The sequence below is a fragment of the Strix aluco genome, chromosome 5, assembly GCF_031877795.1.
Source record: "Strix aluco isolate bStrAlu1 chromosome 5, bStrAlu1.hap1, whole genome shotgun sequence".
Lineage (NCBI taxonomy): Eukaryota > Metazoa > Chordata > Aves > Strigiformes > Strigidae > Strix > Strix aluco.
Genome location: NC_133935.1, coordinates 31,579,678 through 31,602,365, shown reverse-complemented (window position 1 = coordinate 31,602,365; position 22,688 = coordinate 31,579,678). Strand labels below are relative to the sequence as shown.

The following is a 22,688-nucleotide window of genomic DNA, read 5'->3' as shown; positions in this document are numbered from 1 at the left end:
ATTTGTCTTATAGACTAGAGACGAGTTCCTGAAACCATGTATATGTGTGTGCATGAAAGATTTGGGAGTGTTTTTCTGCACTCTCACTGGATGATACTTTATGTCCTTTCCTAAGCAACGCAAGAACATGACACCATTTCTTGTTTTCCAGGTTTTGGGATGGAGCCCCAAAAACTCCCTAGGAATACTCTCAGGTTCCCAGTGAAAGGGCCACTGACTTCTATTTTTTGCTGGTTTGTCAATCAGTCACGGATCACAGAACTAAATAAAAGCCCACATATTTATTACACATCAAAAGAGCTCCCTAGGCCGACACCATCATTGCTTCTACTCCCATACAAAGACCTAACTGACTCTGCTTCCTAAAGCAAGCTTAGGGTGGCAGATTTTTGACAAAGTGACCGTTCATTCACTACCAAGCAATTATGGTCAATGTTTCATCTGCCTGGGCTTGATTTCCCAGCCCCTTGTTCCTGCTAGTACCTGTTGCTGCTGCAGTATGGGAACAGGATGCTCTACATATCTCTTGGATATAGAAGAATGATCTTCTCCAGCTGCTCCAACCAGGTGGAATCCTTCCCGGCCCATCCGTTCCAGGCTCCCACCATGCCGCTCCTGATGGAAGAAAGGTCACAAAAGCGAGGTCAGGTTTTGCTTCACACCACATCTTTGACTGAAACTTAGCAGTTGTTGCATACTGATCACTATCACTACCCTCTACCTTGGAATCACTACCCTCTACCTTGGAGCCTCTTCCAAAGGAAGGATCCTGCCCCGCTGAACAGAAGGACAACTCAGGATTTTAGATCTTTGTCAGCCATTCCCCATCTGAAGAGTGGGTAGTAATGGGAGGTGCTGGGCTGAAAATGTGGCCACTGATGTGAGGACTGGCACAGGAGCCAAGCTCTGTTTGGAAATACTGCCCTTAGATTTCAGACTGCACTGAAATCTGTATATTACTATTATTTTATCATATGGCTGTAGCATCTAGAAATTTGAATTCTGAACAGAAACCCCACTGTGATGACTGCTAAACATACCCTGCTGAGCCCATCACCATAACAAATGTACAGAGTGTTTGCCAAAGCAAACTTGACTCCTGTTCTTTCATTTGCCTGTCTGCCTCTTGGAGCAAATGCTGTTCTCTTTCTCTTTCTGCTCACAGTCAGCCCAAACAGGTTGTTTTACTGATATACATGCATACAGTTTTCCTTTCTCCTTCCCCAGACAATTCTTCACTGTGATCTCTCTCTCATAGGTCCCATAGCCTCTATTTTATATCTTACTAATGCATTTTTAAAGCTCTGTATAAGTAGTCTAGAAGGAGACACAAGCCCCTTCTTCAGTCTGAAAAATATATCATCTCTCTTTTGGAGCCAGCAAGAATGACCCACATGCAGCCTATAAAACTTTACTGCTGCAGTGAGCAAGTCACATACTTTCTGCCTTGCCTCTACCTGCACATCCGGGTAATTTAATACCAGAATCCGTTTCCCAGTAAAACAGGGCTTTGATTACTGCAGTGACCAGGCACGTTCACTCCCAGCACTGTGTGTGCAATGCATAGCAGTCTTTACTATGTCATTTGCTTGTTCCTCTGGCACAAAACCAGGCATTCATTGGACTGGGATTTCCCTGCCTTCTCAAACATCTGCTACATCTTCCTTGAATGCACGGCTTGTTCCCATATCTGCTATGTTCTTCTCAGCAGTACTTTTCAGTTCCTACCAGCCACTGATCCAGGTTCTGCCCTCGGTTCCTCCACACTCCTTACTGTGTTCGTTTGGTAACAGAAGATGGACGATTCTTCTGAGCAGACAAACTTTCAACTGTAATAACAACTGCATTCTCGGTGCATTCAAGGACACTAGGAAACCAGACTCAAATTCTTCTCAGATGCAACCTACCAGTCAGCTGTGTATCTGCCCTTATGAAATCTAGGCATTTCAATAAGGTAAGTCTTGCTTCCCTTGGATGTGTAAGGCATCTTAGAATTTCAGCTCTGGGGCCTCAGCACAGCTTTTGCAAAGCACCTCTATGCAGATTTACAGCCCTACCTATTGCTATCCAAAACAATCAGAAAATTCTGCTCAGTTATAGAACTATACATACCACTGAATCCACTAAAAATCTACGTGGCAGGGCCTGCCAGTGTAGTGATGTGACTGGGTTTCCAAGGACAGACTCTCCCTCCCATGACCCTGAGACATTCTCATGGGCTGAATTCCTTCCACAGAAAGGTTTCTTACTGAGAAACTTCTAAGAATAGTTTGTGTTTACCTTCTCTTCTCGGCTGTTGTCCCTCAGGAAGATCTGCTTCTGCCTGGAGATGGAAGTTGTCTTGTAGTAGTCCACCAGCTTGTTTAGTGAGTGGAATTTCTCTGTCCACAAGTAATAGTTACCCTTTGAATCCCTCATCACTTTGAAGTGTTGCACATCATCTTCATGCCTGGATCCAATTGGAAAAGTAAGAGATCATCAACCAGACTGCACTTTTATGTTTTCTGAAAAAATCTTTTCCAGAAGGGAACCAAAGCTTCTTGCTTGGCCAAATCCAGACTTCTGGAAAGTAAAGCAATGGCAGTCCTTGTTTGTACTGGACCTAGATGTGGCTCTGTATTTCAAAAGACTCATCAACTTAAAAACATGAAGCACTACAGGGCTGCCTGGTCACAAAGAGCTATCAGAACAAAGCACAAGGTTTTAAAGCCTCTCCTTTGAAATACAGGCCAGAGAAGCTTTCAGGGCCACAAACAGCCAATAGCTTTATTCTGTACTTTGTATGGGAGACAAAGGTGCAGTTGCAGTCTACCCACTAGCCTCTGCAGGTTCCTGTTAACATCCAGTCTACACTGACTATAAGAGATGTATTATACCTCTTCACACCATGGGCACCACCACTACATGCAGACACAGTAACATGAAGCCATACACTGAGTTTTATAATTGTATAATATCTAGTGTAATATCGTTATTACTGGTCATTCTCTCTACTCAAAAGTAAAAAAGAAGGAATTATTAGTTGTTGTTACAAGACAAATTAACAGTCTCAACTTTCTGCCTCTCCTTCCCCACTGAAACTCCCCTCCTCTTACCTCTTGTCTGATTTGGACAATTCATCTTTGCACCAGATGTGATCTGGTTTTGGTACCTACATCCTTGCTCTGTGCAACTCCAGGAACTCAAAACACTCATTTCAGAGGCTACATCTGCACAAATAAACTAAATGGGGACCAGGCAGGGACTGAGTGCTATCCTGGAGTGCGATAGTCACACAGGCTGTTAAAGTGTTAGCATGGTTTTGGTTTAAACCAAAAAGTCCTTCCCTAGAGAGTGCTGGTCCATGGTTAGGGGGACAGAGTGGGCCAGGAACTGTTTGCAGTGAGCTGCTTGAATACAGCTGTTCTGTTCTGTGGGGTGAAGAGGGTTCAGCCATATGGATCTGAGCTCTGCCATATTGCTTGACCTCAGAGCTAGAGAAAGAGCCCGACTGTACTTAGTTTATTGCTGTAGATGTTACCAAAATGTTTTCCTGCATTCCTCCCAAATACTTTTTGAGCTCCCTGAATCAGAAAATACACGCTGCTTGGAAAAGACATTGCTAACCACTATAATTCAAAACTGGTTATCAATTGTTTGACTGAAATTGGGAAACCAACCATCATTTAAGAGCTCTGTTTTGCAGCAAATGCTCTGAGAAGGGCTGGGCTACAATAAGTTGCTGAAATGCAGCTGGGCTGGAAGCAACTAAAAGCCATTCTTGTCCAATGGCTGTTAAGTGACCTGTAGAAAATAAGTTAACAATGTAAGAGTCATCTCTTAATGGGTAATAGTGGAATTCTTGGATTCAGTAACCAGAGCTGTCAGGAAATTTAAAACAAATGGAAGACACATGTTTTGCACTGTGGGAGATGTCCCATGTACCACTTTGCTTTGCTGCAGCTCTTTCAGAGAAGCAGATCACCAGGGGATGCAGCTTTGGAATGGGGCATTCACTGTGTCACTTGAAAAGAGACAGAAACATTTGGGAATCAGATGCCTAATCTGTTCTCATTCACAACACAGCAGCACTGCCAGTGACTGGCAGCATGCAAACTTCCCAGGAGGCTACATCACATTAGGAATCCTGTCAAGAGGAGGCTAGGGACACCATTAAACAGGAAAAGAAGAAGGAAAATGCTGTGAGAAGCAGATACCTGACAGAGATGGAGAAGTCACCGTGAGAGTTCTGACTGGCTCGGACAATGAAGGAGCCAACTCCTTTGCTCATGAGGATGTTCTCTGCTTCGTGGCGGGATATACTCTCATCAAACCAGCTGTCAAGTGGGAAAAATCATGGAGACATGAATAAGGAATGTGAGGAACAAAAAAATTGAGGGTAGGGAGGTGAATAAGCAGGGTGGAGGAAAGACAAAACAAAAGGATCAGAGGAGCCCACATGACTACTCCCAGTGGCCATGTACATGCTAAGGTACAGGGTTTTGATGGGTGCAGACCATTTATTCTGAGCAGTAAAAGCACGTAGATGCAAAGAGAACAATGTACGCTTTGGCTTGCTAAGAAGCAACACAGCTGAAACTGTAATTACAGGCACAGTACAGTAAAGTGTTAGTCAAAGAAATTTGAAATTACAAGTGTGTACGTATATATACATACACATATAATTCTCAGACATATACATCAAGTTGCTTTTGGTAAACTGATTGAAAATTACTGGACTGTGATGGATATATTGCAAGGGACACACATAAATTTTTAGCAGAAGCAAGCTATGAAAGTTTTAGTACTAATAAATTGGTTCCTGCAGGAGTTACAATACTACAAAATTGAAGAGATACAGAATACGTAAGCACACTTATGTAAATTTAGCCAGGCATAATAAATGATAGTATAAGGCACTGGACAAATAATGAGAAAGTCACCATAAATAGTAAAATAATACAGTGTCAATAGGAATCTTTCAGTAGAGGAAAAAAAAAAATATCATGTACCCTTATATATGTCCACTCCACAGCTAAAAAGATTTACAATCTACAGTATTCTGTTTTTACCTAATGCTTAATTGCCTGTGTTGCATTAAAATTAAGGATGGATAGTTTCATAAGCTCTGTCATTTCCACTTTTGAGTTTCAGTATATTTCTCCTTACTATCATCACAGTTTACCTATGTATCACTAGAAAAGGGAAATCAGACTTTAATCAGCATTGATAAGCTATCTCAATGATTACTTGACAAGATGGGGAAAAATGGCCCATCAAAAATAAAAGACAGCTTTCTTCCCTACATCTGGTTCTAGCATCTGACCTGAACTGCTTCAAAGTGCGGACCTGCTACTCTTAGAAAAGCATCAAAGTGGAAATATTTCTTCACAGCTCTTGCACAGAAAAAGTATCATGAGAAAAATGTGTGTGAAAAAATAAGCTTCCCTGCGTGATGCCACAGCCCTGTGAAAGAGTGAATGAGAACAACCGACTGGGAGATCTCATCCCCCCGAGGCCCTAAAGTACAAGCACAGCAAACTAATAATGTCCTTCAGCTCAGCCAAGCAGGCGGGCTTATGTCCAAGAAGGCTGGTAAGGCCACCTCCAAAGGCGGCAGTGGCACTTATTTGCACCCTCAGAATCCCTGTATGCTCCCAGTTTGCCTGCTCAGGGCACCAGTGTGTTACAGCTAGCAGTACTGGGCTTGGTGCATGCTCTTCCTGTTTGCTCCTGAGATGCTGCAGCAATTTTTCAAAAGAGGACAATAAGAGGGGCTTCAGGGAGCATTTCTGCCAACTGAAAGGAAAAGGTTGTAAAAATGTCACCTATTGTCAATATTTATGGCACAGGGCTGGACAGCACATTTAACATGCATTTAAAGACCTATCAGTCCTTTCTGAAAGCGCAGTGCCGTCTACTCAGTGGGAAGAGAGAAATGAAGGTATGTCTGTCCTCTGACAGACCTGTTTGGGTGTGCAGTCTGTGTGTGTGTCTGCATGCGTGTGGGAGCAGGGCGGCATGTCTGGTCTATCATCTCTGTCAACCCATGAGTAACACCCGCTGTCACATTTCGTGTAGCATTGCACTGACCTCTAGTGTATCGGGAGAAACACACACACTTTGCGGGGGGCAGGGAACGCGGGTGGCAGGGTGGGGAAAAGAGGGCTGATGTAGTTAAGAGTCGGGAGGGGGGGAATTTTATAATTCATTTTTATAATTCATTTTCAGAGAGATCTCTTGCTCTTCCTTTTGTGCTCAGCCTCTGTCGCCAAGACTTCACATCATGACTATTCTCCTTTCTCCTTCTGTCCGAGGAGATCTAAAGGCAGTTCCTGCCACATCCCAGTGACATCCTTCTGAGCAACAGTAACAAAGGAGTCACTTGGGAGTGACGGAGAGCATTGAGAACCATTCAGCTCTGAAAGAACAGAGGATGCTTCAGCGTAGAAATAAGGTGCACTGGAAGAACTGCATATAGCATTATGACAATCTTTGCCAGCCTTAAATTGTAGTATAACTAGTGCTTCCTCTGTCATGTCTTCCTTTGTGCATGCACACACACATGCTTTTGACAGCACTCTGTGGAAATGTGCAATGGTGGCGCATACAGTTTCTGTGACACTTACGGGGGAACGTGAAAATCAATGAAGTTCTTAGGAACGTAGCCCTCCTGGCTTCTGAGCTCAGCCTTGTACCACTCTTCCTGGGAGCTCAAAACCTGCAATGGAGAGATGGATGGAATAAATGTGTCTCCTGAGAAAGGCAAAAGTAAGCAAGATTCTGGCAGAAACCTGGAATTTCTTGTAAGAATAGAAGAGAACTCTACATATGCTTTACTTCCCAGCCACCACACAGCAAGGTTAGTGGCCGATGACCACTTCAGAGCAAATGAAGCAATAAAGAAGGCCAAGTAGAATTAGAGGGATTGCTTGATAACATTATCCCTTCATCTGAATGCCAGTCCAGGTGGCTTGGGATGTCATCTGCATGTGTCTGATGTCTGTGAAATGGAGAAATTCAGCTCTGAGGGACTTAATAGGGGTTATAGGAGTTCTCTGTGCTGCTTTTAATAGTTGGTACTGGAGCATCTCAGTTTCAAGAGGGAGGAAAAAAAAAATCTGTGAAAACTCCTCTGGCATGTATGTGCCTGGAGGGATACATAGCTATATCTGTGTGTGTGTGCGTGTTATGACTGCACAGATGTTACCATGTACTCTCACATGTCTTTTTGCAAGGATTATTTAGTGGGTTAATTCTTCAGCTGCCCTGAGCTTTCCCAAGGTAGATAAAAGAAGGAGGCAAAAAGTACTTTAAAGCCACTATTAGACCTAAGAGATTGTAGGATAGCAGGAAGCCAGTCCACAGCACACACCGGAGCGGCTTCAAGTGTGCCCACATTAATGTTGACTGTAGTGGTCCTTAGGGACTGCACTGCCAACCAGGGACTGCCCAAATTCATGGCTCCCTGGCTAATGGCCCCTGATACAGCCCTAAGCTAGAGCAGAGAGGGCAGGGATACAACCACACTGTGATTTTACTGCAAATGTTGTGGTCTTTGGTGTTTTGTTTGACATTCCAACTCCTGGGACAGAATTCCACTTTATGAAATAGAACATGTTTCTGTTCTCCCTGGTTTTGGAGAGTAGCCTAAAAGCATGAGCCATGACAGTTTTAAAAGGAGAAAGCAAGTGGAAAAGACTTAATTTAAAATCTATTGTTAACAATTATAATACTTGTTTTGTAAGCCAATCTCATGTTTTTGGGAGCCTAACACGCTTTATAACTGCTTGGTGATGGCAACAGGATGTTACTGTCTCTGGGGCCAATTCTCCATTGCCTTGCCTGCCACATAGGCCTTTTTTATGCATTTGGATACAGAAAGGTTAGGGAATAGAAAGCTGTAGAGTTTCCTGCTTGTATAGTCACTGTTTCCCCCATCCCTGGGTGCCAGATTAAGGCTCTTTTTTGCTGCTGTGGCCAACCAAAGGGGATGATAGCTATTCCCTGCTCACGCTCAGGCCCTGCTCTGTTGGCAACAAGGTTTCCAGAAAGACCCACCTGCTGGTTCTCAGTGCAGGGCTGGCAGGTTTCTCTCAGTGTGTCATCTTCTCAGAGAAGGATGTGTGGGGGGGTGAGAGGGTGGATTTCCTCCTGTCACTGCTGGTTGAGGGCCTCATGTTTCCTGTTTTCTAATCTCTACATCAATACTGTTCACCTTATCTCCTTTATAAATCAGAAAAGACAGCCAGCAGGTTGTGCAGGCAGCAGGGGGGGGCTCATGACGGGGTATGAATGCATGTGTGCATATGCCAGAAGAGAGGTGCTACTCAGGCTAATTTACTGTTACTGTGGCTTGGGCAGCTAAGGTGTTATTTCATTTACCTCAAGGATGTTAAAGCAGGAGGCAGTCTGACTTCTCTGGTAATGAAGTCTCTGTGACAACTAATAATAATACTGATGTGTAGTGTTATTTGACACTTTCCCTCAGTAGCTTCCAACGTCCTTTGAAAGGAAGCTCTAGCTTATAATGATTTTACAGGAAGGGAAACTGAGGAACAGAAGGAAAAGTGACCTGGCCAACACCATCACCCCAGGCAGGAACTTGATGAAACCACAGTCTCCTGAGGAAGAAGATATCAGGTAAAGATCATGGGACAGTAGGGATGTGGGGACTACTTTTGACCTAAGAAAAAATCAGGAATGAGAGCGTTCATCTACACTGAAGAGAGGCAGTGATTTCTACAGAACCTTCTCACAGCCCTCTGGAAAAAAATTATATTTGATCCTAATGAATTCTGGATGCCATCAGCTTTGTCTAAGCTTCAAGAATTAAAAGGCCAATAAAATAAAAAATAGTGGTGATGGAAGAGACAAGGCTGAGACCCAACATCTGGTTATTAACTGGAATAGCTGGGACTGTACAGGGAGGTAGTAAAGGCTCCCTGGCCAAACAAGGGTTTAGATCCTATTATTGTACATCATCCCTTTGGACAGTGGAGGAGTTAAGGCCTTACAGAGGAATTATACTCAGGCATTTTCAACTGAAACAGAACAGCTATGCTGTGGTCTGAGAAATGGATAAATACTTAGGGTGGAGCAGTGTGTGGCTTCATCTGTGGACTTTGGTAGGGTTAACAAGAACTTTTCTACCATAACACATGCAAATCAACTTTAAAAGAAACTCTCACATGCTCTGTATTGTATACGATCAACTCTACTTCTGCCATTCCCCCATTGCTAAATTCCTGCAAGGGTGTATATAATATTATTAGCCCAGGACGTCTTACACTCTTCCATTATGTGTGTAACAGACTGTCCCATGAACTTTTCCTCTTCTGTTTGCAATTGTCTAAAACCCCTGTGGCAACTAACAGTAATTACTTACAGTGAAAAGTTAGGTATATGTTCTATAATGCATGCATCTTTTAAACAGTTTAAGAGCTGGAAATGAGAAAGACATCAATCTCTCTGGATCGCACTCATCCTGCCCGCCTTTAAACATAGTCATCCTAAATGTAGTCACCCTAGACTACCTATATAGTCAATGAAAACAGACAGGGCCCTCAAAATCTGTCTACTGAAGAACTAGATTTCTGCCCCAGCAAAGGTGCACTTCCCTGCTGACCACTGGAGGACTGTAGGCCAACTAAATCCATAGTTTATACGCCTAAAATCAAGTAAAGTGGAGACAGACTCAAGTGGTCTGGGAATTGTTGGTTAACCTATAGCTATCCCTGTGGGCATTGAGTATCCTGCATTGGTATCCCAGTTTCTAGATGTCCGTCTTCATCTGTTTTGTCAAGGCAAATGGGAGCATAGAATGATCTGGCAGCACTCAGAAATGCTGTTTAGTCAAGCCTGGTGCTGCACTTACCTTCAGCATATCCCCAGCCTGGAAGCTCAACTCATCCTCTCCAGAAGCACTGAAATCAAACTTGGCGATGGCTTCCATACTGTGTCTTGGTGGCAGTACAAAGCTGGAAGAAGTATATGCTTGTCAACATCTATGAGCTGCTGGGACTGCTGAGTCTAGGCTCTAGAAAGCTTATAGGCAATGTTGTGATTTGTATATGGATGAGCAACTATTGGTAGACATTAGGTACTAGACATGGAAAGACATAGGCAGGTAGAAGAGATGGCACAGCCAAGAGGCTATAATTAGCTTCAGGTCAATAGTTCAAACAACCGGTTGTGTATGCTTATTCCAAAAGATCTCTTTCTCTGCAGCAATCTCATGGAGAAGTTTGCACACATCACCCAAATAAGCTGGTAGCAGGGAAAAACCTTCTGTATAGACCAACCGCTACTCTGTCACAGCTCCAAATAAAGCAAGTGACTCTGTCATGCAATAGAAGAATGCATTTGCCCTCTGCAGTGACTTACTCTTTGTCTCAAGAGTGAGACAAATTACAGACAAAATGAACAGCCTGCAATAAATATAATTTTTTCTTGGACAGGGGCCACAATACCGAAGGTTGCAAGAGTCTTTTCTCTGTGATATCTTAGCATGGGTGACCACAACTTTCAGCTAGGAAAAACTGTTCGCAGAAAGGCTGTATTCCCTACTTTAGAGCAGGTAGAGAGTGAAACTGTAGCACTGGCAAATTTAAGGCATCCACTTACCCTACCTCAGTGTTGGTAAGCCAGGAGCCTGAAATGTACCAGACAGCCTGCAAACCAAAGCCCGCTTTTCATCAGCAGAGCAGATGTAGCAGGGGAAGTAGCAACATGAGCTTTGCTTCTTCACCACTTCCTGCTCAGACAACTCGCATGCACTCCAGCAGGACCACTTCTATAGTCAAGAGGGTTACTCTGGCTCATGGACCCTGCAGCCCTGCAGTGCGGCTGCCAGTGGCAAACTGAGAAATAGATAGGCAGTGCCACATTAAGCAAGTGTGCTCCAGGTAGATGCTCTTGCAGCCCAGCTTGTGAAGACCAATCAGCTCCAATATAGAAGTAATTTTTATGGTTACTAAGCTAGGTTCGTCTGGGAACAACGACCCTGAAGCAAAAGGTTCCATTACTTAACCTCACCTCTCACAGAAACACCCAGACTTTATGGCTTGAGAAGAAGTGCCAGCTTGCCTGATCCAAAACATTCTTAACCAGAAAGCCCTAGAAAGAAACTGTATGAACAACCCTAATTAAGGGGCTATTTCTTGTATCCTGTTAGAAATGAGATAAGATCCCCAAATATAAAAAGCTAATACTGAGCAAACTCCAAAATTATGACACTTTAAAATCAACAGGCTACTGTAACCCTCCTTCTCGGCAATACCTGCTGTAAGCTTTTTCCTTTGACACACAACCCAGGGATTTAACTACCTGTGTACCAAGGATCCAGGGCCCAGCTCTGATACAGTGCAACCTGAGTCAAACTGCTGAGAATGAGCTGGGCAAAAGTCTGCAGGGCAAAAATTAGAGACATAGGTAGGGCTGTTGAGACGGCACCAGCAGTAGCCCGGGGATTCAAGAGGAAAAACACCAAAATGGAAAGATATAAAATCTCAGAGGGAAAACAAAACCACAGGAGGTTTAGTTGGGATAGTCAGTCTAGCTGAGGACCAGTCACAAATCATTTTGGTCGCTGAGATGAGTTGTCAGTGCCATCAGTCCTGACCCAGCTGGTGGCAGATGGCAACTCTGGAGGCCCACTCTTCCCTCCTGATTGATGCCTGCCTCACCAGCAAAGACTCTTCAGGTGCCTTTACACAGGTGAGGAGCATGCTAATGCTTAGCCTAATATTTCATTAAATCCTAGTTAGCTTCTCTGTGTGCTAACTGTATAAAGAAGTTATTTATTGGCTAAGTTGTCTATATCCTGCTTGCAGAGTCCCTTTGCACTTGGCTAAAGATGCCCAGATAGTGATCCACAAGAGGGGAGATTAGTTCTGAGATTTGTTACATCTCATTTGTAACCATAAAAAAATCTTCACATGCTTCCTATTGGATTCTGTCAGCACCCCCTTTTTTGCTGCTTATAGGTGGATTTGTATTCATGCGACTGAGCTATATGGCACCAAGGCAAATTTTTTAGCAGCCCACAGACAGCTCTGCTCATTCATCATGAATCCATCCTACAGCAATTGGGGTTGTTTCAGTGTTGGGGCCTCCCATACAGGTTGGAGTACATAACTTCGTTGTGATCTGCTATATGCCTGCTATTCCAGCCTGCGGCCTGAGGGTGTTGTCAATATACATCAATACTGAACTATAACGCCCTATATTTTACCAATACGCTTTATTCTCAGTCTTCAGCTTTCCAGATATTCTAAACATTTTCACCCCTTTTCTCTCTGTTGACTTACTGATGTTCTTTAATTCATACTTTGGATACCATTTCCAGATTTGCAAATACAGCTTCGGTTAGCTCTCTGATTGTCCCACTCTTATTCCAGGCGTTGGTATAACTCTGCAGATGCAACTCAGGCCTCATATGAGTTCTTGCACTGACATTTTTGGAGCTTCAGTCTACAATCTCTCACAGCCAGTGTGAGCCCCTTGCATGCTAATAGAGCATATGGGTATTAAATTGGAGTGGAATTAACCCTTGAGGGAGCTAGCTGAACAATGATACTCTTTCATGGAAGAGAACTGAAGAAAAAGACTAAAGGAGGATTACTTTAATAAGGGATGTTTTGCAGTGTTTTATCTTGCAATGGTGGGATGCTGCAGAGAGATCAGAGCCAACAGTGCAGATGAATCCTGGAACTCCTAACTGCAAAGCAGTAATCCCAGCTTGAGAAAAAAAACCAAACCACACTTAAAAACAATAAACTGTTTAAATACAAATCCTGTCTTTGATTTTTGCCCCTTAGTTACAGAAGAGACAGTGGGGGTTCTCTCTGCAGGGGGTAAGAGAGGAGAGAACCTTTCATTTTTCAGTATCCCAGATGTTAAAGATCATATTGGAGATGTGAACCCCTTAAAATGAGATGGGTTTCTGAAACAGTTAAAATATCCTCTCTCACCTCCTTTTCAATTTCAGCAATCCCAACCTCAGGGAGAGACCAGGAGACAGATACCTCTTCAAACAATCTAACACATGGATTAAATGTGCTTTTCATTGCCAGCGGCTGGATTTAGAAGTGACTCAAATACCATACACAGTGTTGGCTGCGTTGATAAATCAGCAATGTAGTAATGCTGTGGCCTTAAGCTCTTCCCCCACCAACTACTAAAGCAACACTAGCCAATAATCCTGTTTTTGAACTCCAGCCTACCACTTTTCATCACCTGAACTTCAAACCAGTTCTGTTTTTCTGATCCTGTTCCTCCCTCCATCTGTAACTCGAGAATCCTTACTCTGCATGGGTCAGTGCTGGGCCTTCATGAAAACTCCCCTGCCAGGGGCCCATTCTTTCCCTCTCTGCATGTGTGTGACTTTGAGCACTACCCCACGACAATGAGAGACAGGATTTTTTTCGTTATTGTCATAACTTACATTTCCCAAGCACCTTTTATCCCAAAGGACAGCACTGCAGTTTGCAGACAGAGCGCCAGATTCCTCTTTTAACTGCCTGGCGCAACTCCTTTAAGCTTTCAAGTAACCAAGGACAATTTTAGACTGTGCATAATGTTCAGTGTGAAAATGACCTTTGTAGAGAGTTTAGCATGAAATCTATGCTACGTTCAAAGGAGAATTTTTCAGTTCTGAGTGCGAGTTGACCAGTACCCTCCATTTTGTGCTGGCTCTGTGCATGAAGGTGAATTTTCTCTGTGGTTCCCCACTGTAATGAGGCAGATCCAAGGGGCATAAGGAAAACTGCAATTCCGTGGGACTGGTATAGCAGAAGATTCATAAAAGGAGACGTGAAAAGCAATGTGGCTTTGAGAGCACTAGGTAGGTATTTTAGTTTGGCAGAATGCCGTTCCCTAAGCAAGCACATCAGCATCTCTCTGTTGATGAGAAGACCCAAGGCCTAAATCATGTCAGCAAGCAACATAGTCTGACAGCGGCATCCCAAAGAGTTTAACACTGTTACCCTACACCAACTTGGGTCAAAATTCAGTAATAACAATGCCAGGGAAGGTCACCACCTATGAAGAGTTTATCACTCAGGGACTGGCCAGGCTTAGCCCTGCTCAATCTCACATATTAACATCACAGAAGGAAGGCATAGTTGCAACAACATGCCCACTTAAAGGAGCCATATGAACAAAAGATTTTATTTTTATGCCTGCAGCACACACATCTCCAGCCTGCAGCTCCATCCAGTGAGGTTTTGCACTGAGATATACAGCGAGAGCTACTGTGTCTTTGTTCAGCTCTGCAAGAACAACCTATTGGACTGACAAGCAACCAGGGACAGAATTCAACCCTAAACATCTGTACAGAAGCTCCAGATGACATTTCAGCAGAAACAATGGAGAAGGGACCTGTTATCTAGAAACACTGTGATAGATAAAAGCTTTGTATGTGGTTTAGCTGGTGAAAACAAGTGGCATGGGAATATTTCGTTCCAAAAACACAAACCTCTTGCTACGGAGTTAACGGTGCAGCTCCACTGACTGTCAGCGATAAGAGGGTAAAATTTATAAAGGAAAACAAGTCACTTAAACACTCAGCACTGTTGCATTTATGTCTTGGGTATCCTGCCATCCAGAGAAATGCATAGCACTTGGGCTGAGCCTCTGTGCACTTCCTAGGAACTGGATTCACAGAACAAACAAACTTTCAGGACTCTATAACCAACGGCAGTTGGTAAGAAATGTCCCAGACTAGGATGGTGCTTAATCTCCCTGGGGAACCTGGGTCTTCTGTGCTACTTCCAGTCATGAGAGAGTAGATCTGTGCAGCACCACGGCAAGCCTGTGCAACAGCAGCCCGAAAGAGAATAGCACAATATCGCACAATATTGTGAGAGTATAAGATCATGAATCTTTGCTGTGCTGGAAGGGTTGGTGTGGAGGACTAGGGTTGGGGGAAACACCTCCTGTTTGCCCACCTCCTCCCTCAGTTTCCAGCTGGTCAGATTTGGCTGAGGCACAGGATTTGTCCTGCAAAAGCACTGGCCTGTGTGGTGGAAGCTGATGAACAAGATGGCACTGGGATCCCATGCTCTTCCCCTACCGCGCAGTACTTTACTTCTCCTTCAAAACCTCCCTTTCCTCCTTAGTACCTTTCCCACACAGCTCCCCCCACTCAAGTCTCAGAGCCACGCTCGCCCCATACCTTGCCGCAGCTCTCCTCTCCTCTGGCACTTTGCTAGAAAGCAGGAGGTGTCTTACCATCTAAGGGAAGGAAGAGAAGGAGAGCTCAGTCTGTATCAGGCTCCTCCCTGCAGTGACAGTGTCTCACATCAGTAACTGGTCCACGTGTGTGGACGAGGACAGTCAGGAGTAGGCATGGGGGACAGAGGCAGAGGCACAGAATAGTGTCTGTCACAGGACAGAGTGGGGCACAAAAAAATATCAGTCTCTAATGTTGGAAATATTTAGTACACTGCATATTTAAAATGGTGGTGTCAGTTGAAAAGGACCTGCCCTTTGCTGCTGCCTCAGCCCAAGCTGGTTTAACAGCTGAGTAAAGGAGGGTGCTGTCCCTCAAAAAGTGCAAGTTCTACCCAAATAAAGAAAACAGAAAAGAGCACAGATCTGGTAAGTTAAATGAGAAACCATAATAAGTCAGTTGAAAAGCATATCTTGAGGAACAAGTAGCTGAAGACATAAAAACACGTAGTAAAATTATTTTCAAAGACAACAGAAGCAAGAAGCCTGCCAGAGTGTCTGTAGGGCTGACAGATGATTGAGATGTAAAAGGAGTGCTCAGAGAAGATAAGGATGAAGCACAAAGGCTAAATGAATCCTCTGCATCCATACATCTTCCGTAGGGATGTAAGGAGGTCCCCACACTGGGGTTTTCTTTCAAGAGAAGAGCCAGGGGAACTGTCTCAAGCTGAAGAATTGCAAGAAAAGGTTTTAGAACAAATCAGTAAATGAAAAAGTGTTACTTAAAGGATTTGATATTTTAGAAATCTTGACTGAAATCTAAACTGAACATTAAATAGTAAAGTCTGAGCAATTAAACTGTGTCATACAATGTAAGATCTAACCCAGCCTTGGTACTAGGAGAAAAAGCAGCAAACACAATGCCAATGTTCGAAAAGCATTTTGAGGGGATGCAAGGGGCAGGAGGTCTAACTTCTGTATGCCTGGAATTGGTAGAAACAATAATGAGGAAAAGAATTACTGGACATAAGAGAGAAATGACATAGCAATTGCCTCTCACAGAGCTTTTGTAGAAGGAAGTCATACTGCACAAATCTGATTGAGTTCTTTGAAGGAGCTGATGAGCATGTGGATATGGGTGATCACTTGATATAAAACTTGCATTTCTAAATCCTTTTTGATGAAGTCTCTCACTGAAGATGCTTTAAAAAACCTCCTAAGCTCTCAAAGAATAAGAGGGAAGGTCTTATAGAGGATTAACAACTGATTAAAAGTTTTGAAACAACTTGAATGAGCTGTTCAACATATTCATAAATGATCTGAAAAAATGAAGTGACAAAGCTTACTGACAAGAAAAAAAATCAGGGTAATACAAATTAAATCTGATCACAAAGACCTGCAGATGATTTTCAAAATACTGTTGAAATGCAAGATGAATCTCAGTGCTGATGACTGCAAAGTAATCGACATTGGAACAAACAACCGTAAATATATGAACACAGCAATGAACTTAAAATTAACAATTACCACTCAGAAAAGATACCTTTGAATTGCTGTGGATAGTTCTATCAAAGTGTCAGCTCAGTGGAAGTCAAAAAGGCAGGTTAGGAAATGTCAGGAAAGAGATAGAGAACAAAACAGAAAGCAATGTCATGTCACTGTACAAATCCCTGGGACACCTGTTTGAGTATTTGTAACTTAAATACAGCAGCTAGTTCTCATTGCTCCACCTCAAAAATGGAGAAAGTAAATAAGGATGACCAAAGGAACGGAAAGTTTCTGAACAAGGAAGGACCAAATTAAACAGACTAGGATCCTTCACCCTAGAAGAAAGTTGACAGAGGGCTAAATGCAAAAGCAATGTAGAAACTAATGAGAATCATGGAAAAGGCAAAAAGGAAAATTTTTCCATCATTTCTCATAACATAAGCACTTGGAGCTCCTTCTTAAGAGTGTTGTGATCTGGGAGGCCCTAGTGAAAGAAGCTTTGCCATGTGCTTGCCCTGTTCTTACCCCGCTTCCCCAAACTGCTCTTGCTGGGCACAGCATCATGGGCTGCGTGAAACTGTAACCCGACCCGATTCATCCTTTCTCATGAACTCACCAAAAAAGTACAATGTGCCAGTCTGAGACAGTCAGTCCAGCAGCAGGCAGTGGCAGTCCCCCCACACACCACATTTTCTGGAGGTTAATAATCTCCCTGGAATACTTGTTACTTAAAACAGAGGTACACTGTAAATTATGAAGCACTCAAACGTCAGGGGTAGAAACAATGTGAATTACCTCTGAAGAGGATAATCTCCAATATATTTTTCTGAAAAAATATACAGGTGCAGAAAGCAGGGGTCCATAAGAAGGGTACAGCAGCTAGTTCTTGTTATGTGAAAAGTTTTACATGTGGCTACCACTGCACACATCAGAAGTATAAACTTCTGTACAGGCAGGTGAGACACCAATCCTCACAGTCTTCTTGGTTTTAAGCTATGTGCATTCTCATGCTCTGCGAATGGCCTGACAGATTACATTATGTTACACATTAGAACAATGTATTTTCTCTGTTTCTACCATGATGTGATCTAATGGGCCCTCAGCAAGAACGCTGCTGTGAGCTGTCACTCACACTTGCTGCTTGACAATGTCACAAAACACTGTCTGGATTCCTGTTATTTATCCAGAACTATTCCATGATAATATTAAATCTATTTAATGTCAAGCCATAAAAAACATGGGTTTCTATACCATAAAAAACCCACTCAATAGTGGCAAGCCCCCAACAATGAGAAAAGATAGGAAATAGGATAGGATAGGAAATAACTCTCTTTTCTTTCTTCTTCACTTCTATATACTCCTCCCCTGCCACAGTTATGGTAGCATGTTAACCTCTTTACCATGTGGAATACATGGATCACACAGCTATGTTGAAAAATATGAAGCAACATTCAGATACTTCAGCCATAATGAATGGAAACAAACCTTATGGAAAGGGCATTAGACTCCATGCTTCCATGTTTTAGGCAGTCTCTATTAGACAACTGGATAAAGCCTGACCCAGGCAGACAGGTTATTCCACAACTACCTGATGCAGACTTCTTATGTCATCATCTACTACTGGCACAATCCAGATGGGATAGCTGAACCATGGCTATGATACAGTCTGGGAAGACCTGGATTTAAAAATCTTGATGCAGATAAATTTAAACCTGCTTTTACACTTAGGTAAATGACCCAAAACAGACGTGTCTACAAACATGTCCAAAACCAGCCTAAACATACATTGTCTCACAAAAAATTTAATAATTTCTTGCTGGGCTTGAATTTTCAAGAGAAAAAACTTTTTCCAAGGCATTTTATTCACTTTTGTTTCTATCTGGGAAGCATGGTAGCAGCCAGAAAGAAAACAAAAGGGAAAAGAAAAAAGGAAGAAAAAAGGTAAAAAATATTATTTCTAATAAAACATATAAATCAAATATTTTGCTTACTCTGAATTGTTTGGATTGGTAATATATGAAAGATTAAATGGCTAGGTTTTATTTGACCTCAATGTAAACTACTTCCCATGTTTCTTAATTAGTTTGCCTCCAGAAAGTAACATTGCCAACAAGAGAAACAGAAGTCAAAGTGTGGAAACAAGGGAGATTTCAATTTGTATATTTTGATGTAAGTAATAACTCAGTATCTGTGAATTCAGGAGCATCAGGGCTGTAAATCCACATAAAGCTGAATGTTATGAATGGAAGCTGTCTGGTCTTTCCTGATCTCCCATCTATTCCTGTCCCCACATTCAGATATGCTCCACACATAGCAATTCATCCTCTCTTGCTGATTTGCTTTCTGCAAACAGCTGCTCAGGCTGTCCACAGTGACAGGTCATTAGTGGGCAGTTATTTTTTTCAGGACTGAGTGCACAGGAGTGGCAGTGCTGTAAAAGCTCCTCTGCAGAGCTCCATGAACTGATCTGGTCAGAGCTCTGTCCCAATTTGCTATGCTTCCTGTTAGCAAAGATTGTCTTGAAAGCTCTGCACCTTGCTGCTCACCTGCAGCTGTCCTGTTTGATCATGCCCTAGGATTTTCAAACAGCTCAGTCAACAGCATCAGCTGCATAGCTATTGCTGTTCTAGTGCTGGTCTTGTCACCATTACCCTCATAAACCACATTCAGTTTAGCTGGTATTTTAGCTGGTGAGTGAGTTTATTACAGCCTACTGTGCTTGCACATGTGGTACAACTATTTCAATTAAAGGTGTAAAGCCATCTCTCTTACAGGAATGGGGTTTAACAGTAAGAGTACTGTTTTAATTCTACAGCTGTGCATGCAGTAGGAGAGTGTACAACTTTAACTGCTTGGAACCATCGATGTAGCACCATTTATTGCAAGGAGATGTAACTTTAACCCTGAACAACAGTGTTAATTTGCTATTTGATTCATGCAACACTTTCCATCATTCCAAAGATACCCCCTACCATTCCAGCTGATGAGCATCTCTGCACTTCTGAGAGATTTTTTGGGGGGAATATATTGCTATGATCCTCTAGCTTCCTATTCTAAAGAAGCACTGGCAAACTTGATGATATTAAATATTTTCTTCAAATCCCTCCAAACCTGCCAACTTTCTTTTCTATGTTCCCCACTCTACAACTCCTGATTACTGAATTATTAGTGTCTCACTTGTAGCTTTTTGTATCTAATCAGTTAGGTTCTCTAGCTTCTGCATTTGTAGGGTGATTACACTGAGCCATGCATGTGACGCCCCAGATTAACATCTTGACAGCAATTACAAGATCACAAGAACCGAACTGTCACAGAACTGACTGAATTAGCAGAAGAGGACGGAGCAGATTACATCAGATAAAGGGAAGTTTTGAGTTCTTTTCCTTTACTACCAAACAATTCTCCTGGATTTCCATACATTTCCTTTAACTGCTGCATTGCTGCCCAAAAGTCCAGACAGAAGCAACTCCCTTACAGCTTCTGTGTTGCCAGCTGCTCTGAGGACATATGGCCAAAGCAGGCCTGCTGTGTTGTGTAGTGTTCTGCATCAGAGGTTTTCAGCCTGGGTCCATGAACTACTTTTTAAGGATCTGCAGATGAGACCAAAGAAGATCCATCTCATTGCTGAGGAAGCCTCTGTTCACCACACAGCAATGTATGTCTTCACTGGGAAATCTGGATGAATCTGCAAGCCTGAAGAAGGTTGGAGACCACAGGAAAAGATGAACAGAATATGCTCCTCACAACAGCACTTTTTCCAAGCCTGCCCTATATTTATCTCACCTAAGAGCTAAAGAAGGCCAGTTACTCAGGGCAAGAAACCATGGAACCTGCAGCCTGACCATGGCTCTGGAGCCTTCCCCCAGCAGGACTAGTTTCTGATCACCCTCAGCACTGAGACAGATCTAAGAAACCTTTCTCCTCCTTACAGCTCTCTTGGGAGCCAGCATCACCTCTTTCACTCTTAAGAGTTAATCAGTTGATCTCTACCATCATCTATGAGCTATACCAAGTTACACTGGCAGCAAATTTGGCACATCTGACTTTATAATACATTGGACTAATTCTTCTTTACAGCATTCAAATCCCCCCAAAAAACAGGCAGCTGAAGACAGAGAGAGAAGCGCTGCTACTGGTAGAAAAAAGAGCCTCTTCCCAGTCTTTATAATTAGTTTACTATCATCCCTTCTGAACACTGACAAGTAAAAAAATAAGTCCAAGAGGCTGTTGCAATGGTACTCTATGCATCCCTGAAAGATAAATATAACAAAAATACAGGAGTTGGACATCTAGGTCATTAAGATGATAGCTAATTTTGTCATCACATTATTAGAATTTGAACTACAGATAAGCTAAGCAGGGGCTGCATGCCTATCAAGCCAAAATCAACATGGGCTGCATGAGCTGCTGATTTTCTTCTTTGCTGCATGCCAGGAGTAGAGAGAGAAAGGAAATGAGAGAAATAAAAAGAGACTCTTCAGTGATTTGAATCCAATGCTGGAGCGTTCAACAAAATATTCCTTTCCAGGATTTAAATTCTCCCTTTGATGAGCACCTAATGACTCAGTGGGATTTGCTGAGCTCACTTTTCTGTAGCTTCAAATGGAATCTCACTCTTTATTTCTTCCCCCTCCCTGTGCTACACCCCTCTAATCATGACAAATATATCTAAACATGCCTGATTAAGCTAGACAGACAATGCGCCCCTAATCTGAACTGATCAGGGCTCTGGAGCTGCCAAAGTGAACCTGCTGTCTTTCTATCAGGCAGAGCAATAAGGGGTTGGTAATGCAGCTCCATTAACTGCTTCCCACAGAATGAATTTTCCCTGACTGCTCTGAAAGAGCAGACACTCGAGGAATGCCACCTGATGGGAAGTTGCTTCAAATGGTCTCTTTTGGCACAGTTGTCAAGCAGCTCCTTCTCAAGCCCTCCAGACAAACAACTAAAGTATGAAAAATGTAGCCACCTTCCTTCCATGCTACTTTTTGAAAGATTTCCTCATACCTTCTCTAGCTAACTGCCTCTCAATTTTTCTCATCTTTTCCTGGTAAGCTTCAGCACTGGCTGATATGTGTTGTACTGCAAGTGTGTGGTTATTAGAATAACAATCCTGTTCCCACTGTGCATATATATGCAAAAGATCTGCTTTTGTGTACAGGTGGAACTTGCACTTTTTGGATTCACAGAATTTAGGGCCACGACAGCCACTATATCTATATACCATATCAATATATCAACATACCATGTGCATTTAGCATATTGGCACTAATATTGGAGGTTCGTTGGAGGATAAATGGCTATAGATCAGAAAAAGTGCAAGAATGTACACCTCTGAATTTGTTCTGGAATCTACGCACGTGTACGTACATCTGCTTTCATGCAGATGTAGTCCTCTAAGATCTTTATCCTCTGAGAAAATCTACTCTTAGTAAAAGAATGCAGTTGAGAGGGATCAAGGGAGCATCAGACCATGTTTGGGCTCTGTGAAATCCTGGGACTGCTTATCCTAAAACTGGTCTTTGGTATAATTACAAGTACCTTCAAAGCCTTTCTGAATCACACCAGCTGTAAACAGCTCCACAAAACCATTATGCTAACAGGAAGTTGGATGAAGAATTATACAAGAAACTGGGATGAGGAGTAGTGATGTTATACTTCAGACATGTTTTCTATCAGGAAGGACTTTCCAAAAGTCACTTCCAAAGCAAAGAAGTCAAAACACAGTCAAGAATATGGTACTATGAGACTTGATTAAAAACAACCAACCAACCATAGACAATAAAACCCACCTACATTTAGATCCAGATACTCCAAGGTGCTTTCCTTGTATTTGGGTATCTAAATATGGGAAAGAATACTCAAGATTCATTATCTCCAGCTTTGACCATTAGAGAGAGATATCCAAAAAACATACGGCATCCAACACGCTGTTCTGTAAATCTGAGCTCTTGTACTGTAACTAAGGGTCTGGAGCACATGTCGTACAGGGAGCGGCTGAGGGAACTGGGGTTGTTTAGTCTGGAGAAGAGGAGGCTGAGGGGAGA

At 42.7% G+C, this 22,688-nt stretch overlaps 1 protein-coding gene across 2 annotated transcripts in view; it reads right to left on the bottom strand.

Annotated features, from left to right (window-relative positions):
* GRAP2 (GRB2 related adaptor protein 2) overlaps positions 1-22,688 on the bottom strand; it is a 42,270-nt gene that overhangs the window by 5,272 nt on the left and 14,310 nt on the right. Inside the window, exons 1-6 of one of the 2 annotated variants that reach the window (XM_074826705.1) lie at positions 15,158-15,250; positions 9,857-9,959; positions 6,609-6,700; positions 4,197-4,316; positions 2,281-2,449; positions 484-615 (exon numbers count right to left, since the gene is read on the bottom strand). In XM_074826705.1, coding sequence (XP_074682806.1) covers positions 484-615; positions 2,281-2,449; positions 4,197-4,316; positions 6,609-6,700; positions 9,857-9,959; positions 15,158-15,216 — 675 coding nt within the window. In that variant the 5' untranslated portion in view covers positions 15,217-15,250. Of the gene's footprint in view, positions 1-483; positions 616-2,280; positions 2,450-4,196; positions 4,317-6,608; positions 6,701-9,856; positions 9,960-15,157; positions 15,251-22,688 lie in introns of those variants that run through there. The other variant, XM_074826706.1, reaches the window with a different exon arrangement.